General features: G+C 42.0%; 1 protein-coding gene across 1 annotated transcript in view; it reads right to left on the reverse strand.

Annotated features, from left to right (window-relative positions):
* Positions 1–217: 217 nt before the first annotated feature.
* LOC127433655 (zinc finger matrin-type protein 4-like) overlaps positions 218–15,027 on the reverse strand; it is a 62,181-nt gene continuing 47,371 nt past the window's right edge. Inside the window, exons 6-8 of the mRNA XM_051685736.1 lie at positions 13,131–13,355; positions 5,605–5,701; positions 218–521 (exon numbers count right to left, since the gene is read on the reverse strand). Coding sequence (XP_051541696.1) covers positions 506–521; positions 5,605–5,701; positions 13,131–13,355 — 338 coding nt within the window. The 3' untranslated portion in view covers positions 218–505. The remainder of the gene's footprint in view (positions 522–5,604; positions 5,702–13,130; positions 13,356–15,027) is intronic.

The following is a 15,027-nucleotide window of genomic DNA, read 5'->3' on the forward strand; positions in this document are numbered from 1 at the left end:
TTTGTGTGTATAAATGCAGCCTCAAAACTTTTAATATCATTAGAAAGCAATCTCTCCTGACTGTTATGTACAAAATACCTCAAGGGAACTTAATACACCTTCAATGGCAATTAAATATTTTTTCCTCTAATACAATTTTTTTTTTTTTTTTTTAGTTCTGAGCATACATTTAAATTAAAATATAAACAACATTATTATAAAAAGGACAACATAACACTTTTGGAACTGTGTCCATTATACATGCTTTAATTATATACAGTACTTCAAAGTTTTCAGGACTTGCTGGAGCAGGATTCTTTTCTTTTTCTTTTCTTTTTTTTTTTTTTGTGCAAATGTATACACTGCAATATTTATCATAGTTTATTATCACCATATTGTCCATAGTGTCCATATCCATATCATGTCCAAATCAAGGAAGAATTCTTTGAGTTCCACAGACAGACTTGAAGTTTGAGTTTGATATCAGATGAAGAATGAAAAGAGACCCTTTTTGTTCCATTAAACTTCATTTGTTCTTTAAGCTGGAAGAGAAATAAAAAACAAAGATGCTTACGTTTTGTACAAAACAGCAGTAGAAATACTATTTCTGAGACCCATGAGCAGCAAGAGACAGATAATTTACATGAAATATTTCAGATATAAGGCAGACTAGGGCTGTTTGTCACACTTTTGAATCCAGTGAACATTTCTTGGGGTAGGTTAATTTTTTAAAAGTCTGACCAGCTGTTTCCTAAGTTATGGCTACAAATAAGCTATTGAACATTTTCACTATTATTGCCTAGGAAAAAAGATACAGTTCATGAAAAATACACTGACTTTTTGTTGACCTCTCTGTATGTTGTCACACTATCTGCACACACACACACACACACACACACACATATATACATATATATATACATATATATATATATATATATATATATATATATGTTTGTTTATCTTTCATTTCCATCTCATCAAAGAATAAAACGCCCCGTTTCCACATGGTATTAAGATGCATCTTGGGTGATCCGATCACATGTGGTCAGGTGAGACACATCGCTGTCACTTGGTCACAACCTGGTCACTTAAATGCGTCTCCTGTGACTACTTGTGTTCGGATTTGGAGGGGAGGGTCTCTGAATCATGAGGACATACTGTACATCAATCACTGTGTCAGTGTGTTACTGCATGATAATAAAGGGGAATAAAGTAAGAATAGACAAAGAAAGCTTGAAAAAAAATGGTGCACTGTTTCTCCCAGATGCGGTTGAAATTTTATCTAAGCACAAACGCAACGTCAAGCAGAATTATCTGTTATTTTAGTGTATTACCTGTATTAAAGGTGTTAGTGCTTGTCATCTGTGTTGATATCAGACACACTAAAGAAGATCTGTGAAGCTCTCATGATTGTGTATGTATCTGCTTTTTAATTTTTTTTTCGATCAGATGGTTATTTCTTTCAAAGCAGCTCTTAAACAGCAAAGTTTAAACTCTTGTTTTAGTGCAGTGGTTGACTGATAGGTGAGGGGTGATGCTTCACTGCTGCCTGGACACATGCAGGATGGAATAGCATTTACACCTCAAATGCAATCTGGTCACATGCGTTTTTGACCACACTTGTATGTGGTATTTGTGATCCGATCACAAAACGTTTTAGACCCCGTTTAGACCTGTATTTAGGGCTGACCACATGTGATCAGATCACCCAAAATGCATCTTAATACCAGGTGGAAACGGGGCCTTTGTTCAAGTTTTATTCTTTGTAACACTTGCAAATACTTTGGCAATACACTGCAGCTTTTGTCATGCCAATAAAGCTCATTTGATTCGAACTGAATTGATTGTCATAAGCAACCTCCAACTGAGCATGACGTAATCTCTCAGTTTACTATAGATCATTGAGAGAAGGGTGTGCAAAGAGTGACCCAAGCTGAACTTCCTGCAGTATCACTCATTGCTCTTTCATTGATCCATCACTGACTTTCCAATTCGGCCGCACACGCTCCCAGGGACACTCAATGGAGCAGAGTCATGGGCCTCTGGCGAGATCTGTGACTCCTTGTAATCAGTCAAACGATTCTTTCCATCAGGTCGTTGAGGTTAATGGAGTGCGGTTCGAAAGATGAACAAATCAGAGAGACCCAAAAAGCATGGAATTTAGGTTGCTGCCAAGCAAATCTCCTGCTGTGTTTGACAGCGTTTCGGGAGGTGAGTCGTTCAGAATGTGTGTCTAAGTACCCATGACTAAACAGGCTTAGTGAACTTTTGCATTAGTTCACGTTACTTGACCCGAGTGCGTGAAAGCATTCTTCACTACGTGTTCCCTTCACTGTTGTTACTCACAGAAGTGTAGAGATCATTTGTAGGGGAGAGCAGGGATAGGGCTTAATAAATGTAACATTGGTAATAGCTTAAACCGCAATGCTCCTTTGGGAACTGAGAACCAGTCAGAATGTGAATGTAAAAGTGGGAAAATTGAGATTTATAGTAAAAAAGGACTTAAATATTGATCTGTTTCTCACCCACACCTATCATATCACTTCTGAAGACATAGATTAAACCACTGGAGTCATAAGGATTACTTTTATGCTGCCTTTAAGTGATTTGTGGGCCAAACTTCTGTCTGCATGAATGTATTATCTGTCTCAGAAAAGTGTTACAATTATCCCTGCTCTACCCTCCATCTTGCCTCTCCAAATTTAGCTGCATTCAAACATCAACTCCAGTAATGCTGCAGTCCAGTGGCCCATGTATTGTGGATTGTCATTTTGTGTGCTCTGAGCCTCTTTAGCATGCTTATGAACACATAATGCAGGCCGAGAGTGTGTGTGTAATAATGCCACCACATGCCACTCTGTGACAGCTTGGACATGCCTTACCTGACCAAATAATCAGATGTGGCAAAATTGTCTCCACCCCAATAACTGATATCCTTGTTGCTGTTCTGCTGCAGCTCATTATGCTCTGTTGTCTAATTGTCAATAAGCTGTTGCAGGGATCATATTATGGTTTATCATCACGCTCAGTAGTGTAGCACCCCTCGTCAATGTCGAATGAGATGGCTAATCAAATGAAAGAAGATGGGACTAAAGTCTTTCAAACAAATAAGTCCATTGTCGGCCATCAGTGCTGGCCCTACCTATTAAGCGACGTAAGTGGATGCATAGGGCCCTTGTGGCCACCAGGGGGGCCCTCTACCATTGGTTTAGTATAGCCAAATAATTATTTGCAATAAATGTAAATAGAATTGGCCTCACAGCCCAGCTATATGCACGCCAATAGTCTGGTGAAACCTGTCAAACTATAAAAATATTACATAAACTTTGAAGAAAGACATGGAGATATAAGTAGGCTATGTGAATTTGAAAATCCGCAGCCTAAGAACTATGTGGCGACATTAGTACAACTGTTGATTAGTGGAGTGGACGATTGGGGTTCAAGTCTACCTTTTACCAATTTCACTGTTGTCCCCTTATCGATCCATGTAAGCAAAGACAGAGAGTAGATGTACGGCAAAAGAAAATTATAATAAGAATAAGAAAATTATGCTCTTTTTTGGGGGGGGGACTTCTGAAATTGTTATACCTGTGCTAATAAACTACAGTTAAAAGTTTTAAATTCTTAAGTTTTATGCATTTGAATAAATACACTTGTTTATTTGCACAATTTTAAGCTTGATTTGTTATTAATGTTGAGTGTATTTGGATAGGTGTACTTGTAGTAAGGGAGCCCCATTTTTAAAATCTACTTGGGGCCCCCAAAATGCTAGGGCCGGCCCTGGCAGCCATCTTTGAACACTCTCGGGAAGCTATTTCCAGTCATGAAAGTGCAGCTCCAATCTACTAGAATGGGGGAAGACTGAAATCTCCAAAACGCTTGGTCAAAATTACAATCAAAGAACATTTTTCAAATGAGCAGGAAAATCTGTTAACACTGGTATCATAAATTGTGCTTCTTTACCTCAGATTACGTTAAAAAAATGCAATTTTCCTGGCTTGTATAGCTAATGCGCATACTCGTTCTTTAATTGATTGGCAGGCGATGTCTGTATCTAAAAGGTGATTGTCTCTTTTACCTGTAAGGTGGGACTTCCTTTGTACATCCATTGACCATTGGGCGTTCCAATTCCTCCCATTAATTTTAACAGAAGTGACCCGTCTCTGCTAAATAGTATCTGGCAGCACCCACGTTTCATTGAAGCTTAGCGGGTCCTTTTTTACTATAAATCTCCCCTTTCACTTTCACATTCTTTTTCTTTTGTTTTTGCAAACAAATATGCATTCCTCATGCATATTGCCACCTACTGGGCAGGGAGGAGAATATACAGTGAACAAGGACTTTGGAATACCTCAGTGAAGTTGGCACCCCATATAATTAAATCATTACCAAATCTATACCATTTGTTTGTGCTACGTTTGTGCTAATTTGTGCCACAAAAATTAATGTTTGTGCTGGTTCGGTGTTTGAGATATTAGATATTATTTTTCATGCAGACTAAACCCCATGTCAATCACTCTCACATGTTTCCATCATTTGTGCTCGCTTCTGGTTTGTGCCATGTTTGGTATTTGAAAAAAGATTTGATTTTTCACCCCATCAAAGTCAAACACATCTCTCTTTCTCAGAGTAAATGATGAGAGAATTTTCATTTTTGGGTGAACTAGCCCTTTAATTCTAACTTTTGGACAACATTCTTGTCAGGGTTTGTGTCGAGAACCCAAGCGCAGACAGAGTAAACTTTAAAAAAGCAAACAGAAAAGAAACCAATTCTTTCCATGGGAGGGCAACAAAATAATGAATGCAAAACTAGCACTGACAAAATACACAATATAAACAGAGAAAATAAGAGCTAATCAGATCGACAAGGGAAAAAACATGACTGAACAGGAGGAGACCAAGAGGAAGAATCCAACATAAGATAAGAGACACAAGGAGAATATAAAGAGGGAAAAATCAGAAGGTAAAAGAGGGGGCATGTGAAGCAAATGAACAGATAATCAGGGAAACGAGACAGAGAACAGACAGGGCAGAGAAACACATGGGAGAGACAAAATACAAACAGAAAGTACAAATAGCAACAAAGTACAAGGTTGTCAGGATCCTGCCACTAAAAAGTAAGAAAAGACCAAACAGAGATGGCAGGATCCTGACAAATCTCCTAATTCCCTTCTTTCAAAAGAGACCAGGGTTTATAACAGGGTGAACTGCAACCATTTTATTTTGGATATGTCCTTGTCAGGTCTGTGCTCAAACAATGAGCCACCAGTTAAAGTTGAGTAATTCACCTAAAAATGGAAAATTCTGTAATTTACTCATCCTTATGTTATTCCAAACTACAGTATATGTTGTTATTTTTCCTAGAACATAAAAAGAGATATTTTACACAGCACTATAAAATTATAGTGAGCAGGAGCTTTCAAGCTTCAAAAAGGACAAATACGATAAGCACTATTAAAGGTTTCATTATAGAGAATAAAGATGCAATGAACTGAGGCTAATATGTTGCCTTACATCTCCTTTTGTGTTCCAAACTAGAAAGAATGTCATATAGGTTTGGAATGACATGTGGGGCAGCAAGTGTATATAAACACTGTTGAAAATGAAATGGCAAATACTCACTTGTTCTGGTGTTTGGAGCCCTGCAGATGTGCGTGATATTGTGCCACAGAGTTCAGTGTAACACAGCAGACCTCACATGTGTGACTCCGCTTCAGGCCTGAACAAAACACACACACACACTTTTTTTCTATCGTGGTGGGGATTTTACATTGACTTCTATTGTTTTATATTAAGCTAATGATAGTGTCTATCCCTTACCTCTGAACCTAACCCTCACACAAACCTTTTTACATTTTCATTAAGACATTATTTAGTATGTTTATTTAGCCATTTTCCTTGTAGGAACCTTTGGCAAAATTCAGGTTTTACTGTCCTTATGCAAACATTTGGTCCCAACAATGCAGGTAAAATCTGACCCCCCAACACCCCCCCCCACACACACACACACATATATAAAACATCCTGATTACTTTTGTAACCTCCGTTCGCTGATGGAGGGAAGGAGACGTTGTGTCGATGTAGTGACACTAGGAGTCGCCCTTGGGAGCCCCAAACACCTCTGATCTTTGAGAAAAGGCCAATGGGAATTGGCGAGTAGAGTTCGCATGCCACTCCCCTGGACATAAGGGTATAAAAGGAGCTGGCTTGCAACCACTCATTCAGGTTTTGTGCTGAGGAGCCGAGACAAGGTCCCGGCCATTTCAGCGGGTAGTTCAGTGTTGTGGCAAGAGGGACACAACATCTCGTTCCCTCCATCAGGGAACGGAGGTTATGAAATTAACCAGGACGTTCCCTATCTGTCACTCACTCGACATTGTGTCGATGTAGTGACACTAGGGGTCCCTGTACAAAATGGCACAATATGCTGAACTGTGTTACGTGGATTGGCGGTGCGAGACAGGTGGACCGCTGTGTGCCTCGTAGCCAGCGCACCAGGCTGTCACGTAACCTCCCCAATGCTCCTACGAGCATCAAACGGTCCCCTACAACCCGGGGACAAGTCGACTGGCCAAAAAAATGGGGACAGGCTAGCCCAGCCGTGGCCTCTTCTCCTCTTTTTTCTCCCTGACCTTGCACAAAGTCTGTGCAAGTAGGCTCACTGGGGGAATGCTTACTTGCACAGCCCCAGGGGCCATCTGTGTGCCAGCACATCTGTGCCGAGGGGAGCCTCGGTCAGAGAATACCAGAGCGGGCAGTGGGAGGATTCCCGGGAAGCGAACAGGCCTACCTGCGCTTGACCAAATTGACTCCAAATCAGCTGGACCACCTGGGGGTGGAGTCTCCACTCTCCCGAGTGTGACCTGCCATGACAGCGTGTCCGCTGCGCTGTTGAGGTTGCCCAGGATGTGAGTGGCTCGCAACAACTTGAGCCGCTGCTGACTACAGAGGAGGAGATGGCGGGCGAGTTGCGACATTTGACGAGAGCGCACGCCGCCATGGCGGTTGATGCACGCTACCTTCGCTGTGTTGTCTGTCCGGACCAACACGTGCTTGCCCTGGATCAACGGCCGAAGCCTCCGCAGGGCGAGCAACTCGAGGCAGTTGATGTGCCAACGCAGTTGCGGGCCAGTCCAAGGACCTGCGACTGCGCGCCCATTGCACACGGCACCCCAGCCACGCTTGGAGGCATCCATCTTAACCACGACACGCCTGGAGACCTTCTTTAGGGGAACCTCTGCCCGTAGGAATCCAAGGGCTGAACAGACGGCGGCAGACCGGCGTGATGAGCACTTGGTGTGCCCCGTGGTGCCATGCCCATCTCGGACTCGAGTCTGAAACCAGTGCTGAAGTGGTTTCATATGTATCAACCTGAGCAGCGTGACTGCCGCTGAGGATGCCATATGCCCCAGGAGCCTCTGAAACAGTTTCAGTGGGACCGCCGTTTTCTGTCTGAACGCTCTCAGACAGTTCAGCACCAACTGCGTGCGCTCGCTCGTGAGGCGCACCGTCATCGAGACTGAGTCTAACTCCATGCCAAGAAAAGGGATGCTCTGAACCGGGGAGAGCTTGCTCTATTCCCAGTTGACCCGAAGCCCCAACCGGTTGAGGTGCCTGAGCACCAGGTCCCTGTGAGCACACAACAAGTCCCGCGAGTGAGCCAGAATTAGCCAGTTGTTGAGATAGTTGAGGGTGCGAAAGCCCACTTCCCTTAACGGGGCAAGGGCTGCCTCTGCGACTTTCGTGAAGGCGCGAGGTGACAGGGACAGACCAAAGGGGAGGACTTTGTACTGGTATGCCCGGCCCTCAAAAGCAAACCGTAGGAAAGGCCTGTGTCGAGGTAAAACCGAGACGTGGAAGTATGCGTCCTTTAGGTCTACCGCCGCGAAACAACCTTGATGTCAGACGCTCGCTAAAGTGCGTTTTTCCGTCAGCATCTTGAACGGGAGTCTGTGCAAGGCCCGGTTCAGAACTCACAGGTCCAAGATTGGCCGCAACCCACCGCCATTTTTGGGTTAGGGGCTGTAAAACCCCTTCCTCATCTCGGCTGAAGTGACAGGCTCTATTGTGTCCTTCTGTAGAAGGGAGCTGGTGTTGTTGCGGCAGGAGGACGCCTTACCCACCTGGGGAATCGCAGAGTACCCCCTGGCAGCCCCACAATTGAGGGTAGTGAGAGCGGAGGAGCTCAGAGACCGGGTCCGGGCAGTGAAAGGTGCCCGCTGCGACCTCGTGAGCTCCTCATGCAGCTCCGGGAAGAAAGGGACCGGGGTGGGGTGTGGCCATGAGCGGCGCTCCGGGCCCAGGAACCAATCATCAGGCTGCGAGGGTTCAGGGGGGGGTGGAGGGTTCCACCCGACACACGCAGCCGCCTGGGCAAGCATGGCTACCAGCTGCACGTCAGGCTGCAACTGGGCGACCGAACCCGAAGGTGGGAGCCCAGTCGAGTCCTCAGCGTCAGACTGGACAGCCCGCTCTCTGATGCTGTAATCGAGAGCTCATCCACTTCACGAGCGCTGAAACGAGATCGCGTACCCGCCGTGAGACGAGCTGGCGGTCTGATCCCAGCGGGGCAAATGAGCATACTGGGGAATGGGCTCCCTAATCGCCCCCAGTGCTAACCGACGTGGCCTCAAACCCGTAGGTAGAAGGACCGAAGTGAGGAGCCACTGGGGTGGCCTTTCCCTCTAACGAAGAAAAAACTGCGACCGCAATGTTGCCATGGTCACGCTCTCGAAGTGAGAACATGACCCGTCCATGAACACTGTCTCCGCGTGGGCAGCGCCCAAGCACGTAAGACCACGATCGTGGCCATCGGAAGCGGAGAGGTAACGACCGCAACAAGGAAATACACACAAACGGAAAGGCATCTTTAAAAAGACGCTCTCCATTAATACCACTTTTTAGAAGGGAAAATATACTCTTTTGGCTGCTGAAGCGCCCAGGGGCATTCTCTGCACTTCACCAGTGCAAGAGGGGGGAAGCCACTGTAATGTGCCGTAAATCCAACATCTTTTCGAGGTGAATGGAACGGCAGAGGTTTCAGCTCGCTGAACACAACCGCTCGGCTCCGAAGAGAAAATCTGAATGAGTGGTTGCAAGCCAGCTCCTTTTATACCCGTATGTCCGGGGGAGTAGCATGCAAATTCCACTCGCCAATTCCCATTGGCCTTTTCTCAAAGATCAGAGGTGTTTGGGGCTCCCAAGTGCGACCCCTAGTGACACTACATCGACACAATGTCGAGTGAGTGTCAGATAAGGAACTAGAACTAACATGTTCTAACATAATCCAACTTAAATCTTACATATTAGTGAAACTGAGTAAAAATAAACACCCTATTTAGACAAACACCCTTAAGACAGGGTGTATAGGATCACCGTACATACATGAAATTATGTAGCACATTGCTGTTCTCTCTCAAGCAAAAGATCAAGTGCCAGTGCCTCTGTAAACAAGACAGATTATGCATGAAACCAAATATACATGTCTCCTACACAAGTAAGCATAAGCTTATGCCTATACGTGACTCATATCTTTAAAGAGCATGTCCATGTGTGTTGAACCATCTAGGCCACGTAATTAGCTATAGGGTGACTGAACTTAAAGGGATAATTCATCCAAAAATGAAAATTTGCTCATCATTTACTCACCCTTATGCCATCCCAGATGTCTATGACTTTTTTCTGCTAAACACAAACAAAGATTTTTAAAGGAATATGTCAGCTCTGTAGGTCCAAAGTGAATGGTGGCCAGGTCCAAAAAGCACATAACTCAATCTAAATGACTCCAGTGGTTAATTCCATATCTTCAGAAGCGATATTATAAGTGTCTGTAAAAAAACAGTTCAAGGGAAAAATGAAATTTTCCTACAAATCTCCACTTTCACTTTCTTCTTCTTTTTGGCAATTCACATTATTTGTGCATATCGCCACCTACTGGGCAGGGAAGAGAATTTATAGTAAGAAATGACTTAAATATTGATCTGTTTCTTACCCACATCCATAAAATCACATCTGAAGATATGGATTTAACCACTGGAGTCTTATGGATTACTTTTATGCTGCCGTTATATGCTTTTTGGAGCTTCAAAGTTCTGGCCACCATTCACTTGCATTGTATGGACCTACAGACCTGAAATATTCATCTAAAAATCTTTGTTTGTATTCAGCAGAAGAAAGAAAGTCATGCACATCTGTACATACACAAAGTCATACACAAACCTATATGGAGCACAAAAGGAGATTAGATAGAACGTGTGGCCTCAGTCACCATCCTCTTTAATTCTATGGGAAAAAGATGCAATGAAAGTGAATGGTGATTGAGAGTAACATCCTGCCAAACATATTCTTTTGTTTTTTACAGAAGAAAGAAAGTCATATGGGTTTGGAATGACATGAGGGTCAGTAAATGATGACATCATTTTCATTTTTGGGGAAACCATGCTTTTAAATGTGTCCCTTTGTTTAAACATGGCGAATCCTTTGTTATTTTAACATATACGTCCATACAAAGGTAAATCCTAGCGATTAGGCCAGATAATGAATGTAGGCTCATCCCGAGGCATCATCAATACCGTTTAACATGGATCTATATTTAATCAAAACTGTAGATTGCACTGGCCTCATCACTGGTTACGGTGTACTACTGCAACTCCAACGAAATCAAGGCCTCAGCGTTTCCTTGATATTGTGCGCTTTCGCAATGATTAAAAAATAAATAAAGGTTTGGGCTGTGAAACACATTGATAAGTCGCATCTACCCACAGCTCCGTCTTCCTACACCAAATCTGTTTTCCACCTCTAACTAGGACAGGCCAGTAAATTATAAGCTTGTTAAAAGCTTGGAATATCAGTCACTGGCTTCATGTTACAGTAGGTGGGAAGTCAGAATGGAATGCTATATAATAGGTTTTGATTATTGCTGACATTGACTCAGTTTCCCACTGTTTCTAAAGGCTGACATTTTTGTATTCAATGATATAAAAGTGTTAGTGGCTTAAAGACATTAGCCAGCCAGTAGACAAATAAAAACAGTGTTGAGGAGAAATTAGCTAAACTATCTAACTTTTTTCAGTAAATGTTTTTTAGTAGCGTGACAGTCAACATGATCACACGGGAAGTCAGCATGTTGTTTCCGAGAGTTCGAGTTCCCTAGGATCGGCCCCATTATGCAGACTCACTTCACATCAGCTCCTGCATGTTTACCTTCCCTTGTGGGGTGACCAGAAGTGTGTTGCATCAGCAGTGTGGGAGAACCGGGTTCGGATCCCACGTCGAATCCAGGAAGTAATCCGTTTGCATAACTACTGATGGTTAGGTTTATATTTGGGGTTTGTGTTGTAAATATGCATTCCTCATCACTGTATTACAGCCTGTACAGCTAAAAACAACTCGCTTCACAACTTGCTTTTTGCGCCCCTCTGTGGACTTTACACCAGGAAAATGGAGATCACACAAGCCCATATGCCCAGCAACACTTACCGCTTTGGCCACTAGGGACAGTGTTTCTAATTTCGGTAATCGCAGACTGATCTTAGCTAAAGAAAAGTCAACCTACTGTTTCTGATTTCACTGTGAGAACAGTTTTCAAAACTTTGTACTTTTCCAGTAACATCTGTTTGGCATTGGAAAATATATTCTAGTGCATTCCAATTTATTCTATTGAATCATTTAATTTGGACAATTCATGTAAATGGGCTAACTGAAAAAAGATTGAAAGTTTTGACTCCTGACAAGCCATTTTAGGTTTTCTTATTTATAGCAAAATATTTAGTTAAATGTTAATGTTCATAGCAATGTTTTCGACTCGGTTATTAAAATTAGGATCATTTATAAATTATGGTCTGTTCAAGTTTAATGCTGTCATCTTGATTGAGATTGTTCATTCATTGGAAAAATACTCACTGTTATATATTAGTTTTATACAATATTTTAAAAGAAAGTGTCGCTTTTAAGTAGTTTCAATGTAGTTAGCTACTTGGTGATGGTTGTACATGGGTAGACTACCTGTAGTTACTACTTTAAACTATGAGTAGCTTGTAGCTTGGCAGGCTACAGTTCCAAAGTCGCTTCCCCAAGCCTGCAAAATACTATTCTGGTGTAAATTTATATAGGACTCAAGCGTAGAAGTCCAGTATTATAAATTCATAGTGTTATTTTTAATAGAGCCATAATCATCACAAGTACGCAGCAGAAATAGATTTGATTCAATCCACAGAGTGCTTGTATTATTATTTCAGAGTGAAGTACTGGGAAGCCTTACTGTAAACTGCAGCAGTGAGTCATATTTTTGAGTCACAAACGTGACGTAAGGGACAGAAGACTTTGCCATCTGAATCTAAATGCAACATTCGGCCAAACTGGCAGGTGGTAAACACCTCCCACGAAATGGATCTTTTCAAAACACGTCATAACTCACAAATAAGGTGGCTTTGTTGTGTGAAATCACCACCATTGTTGGTTTGCTTAGCAAGCAAAGATCCTGTGCTTGGAGGGGCTTTTTGTCACCTTGTTAATTACCTATTGATAACTGCCTCTGACGAAAGCTCTTTAGCTATCTGCTGAATAATGCAGATCTTTAATGAAATACCTTCTTGTGAAAAGACTCTTAAGTGCATTAAATGTCTTTCCTGAAGCTTGTAAAAGAGTGAATGGTCAATGCTGAAATGATACAGTATCTGTGCTTAAACAGTGGCATTTATGGTCGTTTTGTTTCTGAGTTAGAACCACAAATTGATGACAGCAAAAATCGTTCCAGATGAATGTACTTAATCCCTGTACTTGTTTTTAACCCTGTTTAAAACACCATTATTGCTGGTAACCAGCATACAGAATGTTGTGTTTAGGATGCTGTTCCCCAGTGTGGGGTGCTTGTATGCTGGTGTCCCTAAAAGGATACTTAACCAGCTTAACCAGCAAGCCACACTTGGTGAACCATCTTCATCATAAAGACCATGCATGTTGACCAGGAGTTTGGTAAACAACATAGCATTGCAGTTTAACTAGCTAGAAAAGCACAAAACCAGCACTAACTATACTGGTTTGATTCAAGTCCAAAATATCATTTAACATCACTGAATCAACCTTAATACATTAGGTTACACCAACAAAACTTTTCAAAAGGGAACACACAGACAGTGAACAAAACGTACCGATCAGTTCATCTCCGTTTTCCAGACTCTCGCCCAGCTGTGCAAGGAGGTTAGCTTGGGCCGCATTTTTTTTGTGCTTCTTGCCGTCGTAGTGCTGTTTGGCCATGCCGGGGTTATTGAACCAGGCCTTGCACATCTGGCAGTATCGATGTGAGAGTCTGCCCTGTCTGGAGGGACATCCTGGGGAATCTTCAGTAACCATATGCTCCAAACTGGATGTCACCTCTGTAGGAAGGGATAACAGACTTGAGCCGCAGTCACACTAGGCTTTGAGAATGCTAAATTATTTCAGACAATGTTACAGACAGAATATGATGCCACACTTGAGGGCTTTTAGTTTTAATAAATAATATATCACAAATAACATTAAATTCAACATGTTAAAATATGTCATCAACACACTTTGCAGCAACAAAAAAGCATGCAGTTTTGAAATATATATTATTTGTATTGAGCCAAGAGGTCTTTGTGTGATGATTCAATCTTCTATTGGTCAAGCATCTTCTCGTCTTCTGAATTCACAGGTCAGATTGTGTGAAACTTTGAGCGCAATGGAATACTAATTATTTTTTTTTTTTTTTACAACAGAATAGTAATTTATCCACATGAAATGTAGTGTGACCTTGGCTTTCGGGGCAAATTCACTAAACAGTTGCGTCACTTTTGCGTGCAGTATTTCAGCACAAAACCCTGTATCCTCCACAACCTAGCATTTTGGCATTGCAGCATTTAACTAATTTGCATAATTCCTTTTGCAATTTGGGTGCTAAAACAACACAGAAAGCGTGTGCAAATAAACAATGCTGTCAGCAGGTGCAATACATTCTTCGTAAATTTCCCCCTAAGTACATTGTAATGTACCAAAAAGGCATCAGTATATTAGTGTATTAAAGTGTATTAAAAAGAAATAAATTTGAGCTGTGGACAGGGTTGGGGAGTAGCGAAATACATGTAAGGGGATTACGTATTTAAAATACAAAATATGAGAAACTATATTCCACTACAGTTACAATTTAAATTGTTGGTAATCAAAATAGAGTTACTTTCAAAAAGTATTTTGATTACCGAGGAGATTACTTGCATTTTAGTGTCATGTGTTTCATTTAATATTTAGTCTATTCAGTTGGAAAACATTTTATTTATTTAAATGATGCGATTTGATAAGCATTTGAACAGCTGGGGAACATTATGTAAGGAATAATTGATGACGGACCATTGAATTAATGCACACCCGAGGTGGTAATGTGGTAATATGGAACCCTTATGCGGTAAAAACCTGGAACTACTTCATAGCCGTGTGTTTACGTAAGGAATAATTGACTCTGGCCCATTGAATTATTGAAAAATAATTCACAACCGAGGTGGTAATGTGGTCATGACGCGCAGCGGACCACATTACCACATTGTGTGCATTTATTTTTCAATAACTCAACAGGCCAGAGTCAATTATTCCTTACGTAAACACAGTTACCACACCTTAAGACCTAGTTCAGGGTTTTATCTCAAGATATTTTCTGGTTTCCGTCCCTAAAACGCTCTTGTGAGTGGAACTTCATTCTTCCGCCACGGATTCAGTGTCTTGCTTTGATACAGTCCGAGATCTCATTGCTAGTTTGAAAATGTCACTTTAGAACTAGCAACGGAGGATAGCGAGGCTTGTGATGCTTTACTGGACCACTTACTGGAGTAATAAGGTAGTGCGTTTGTGTGTGTGTGTGTGTGTGTGTGTGTGTGTGTGTGTGTGTGAATTTGTTTTTGAGGGATCGAAAGAGAGAAGCTCAGAAACTGAGAGAGATCACCTGTGGGATTACCTTTATTTGTTGCAGCTTTCATCAGAAGTAACATCGCTTCAGAATCACCAAGATGTTAGTTTAAGCACTTCTCAGCAGCAGCGAGT

The sequence above is a fragment of the Myxocyprinus asiaticus genome, chromosome 43 (assembly GCF_019703515.2).
Source record: "Myxocyprinus asiaticus isolate MX2 ecotype Aquarium Trade chromosome 43, UBuf_Myxa_2, whole genome shotgun sequence".
Lineage (NCBI taxonomy): Eukaryota > Metazoa > Chordata > Actinopteri > Cypriniformes > Catostomidae > Myxocyprinus > Myxocyprinus asiaticus.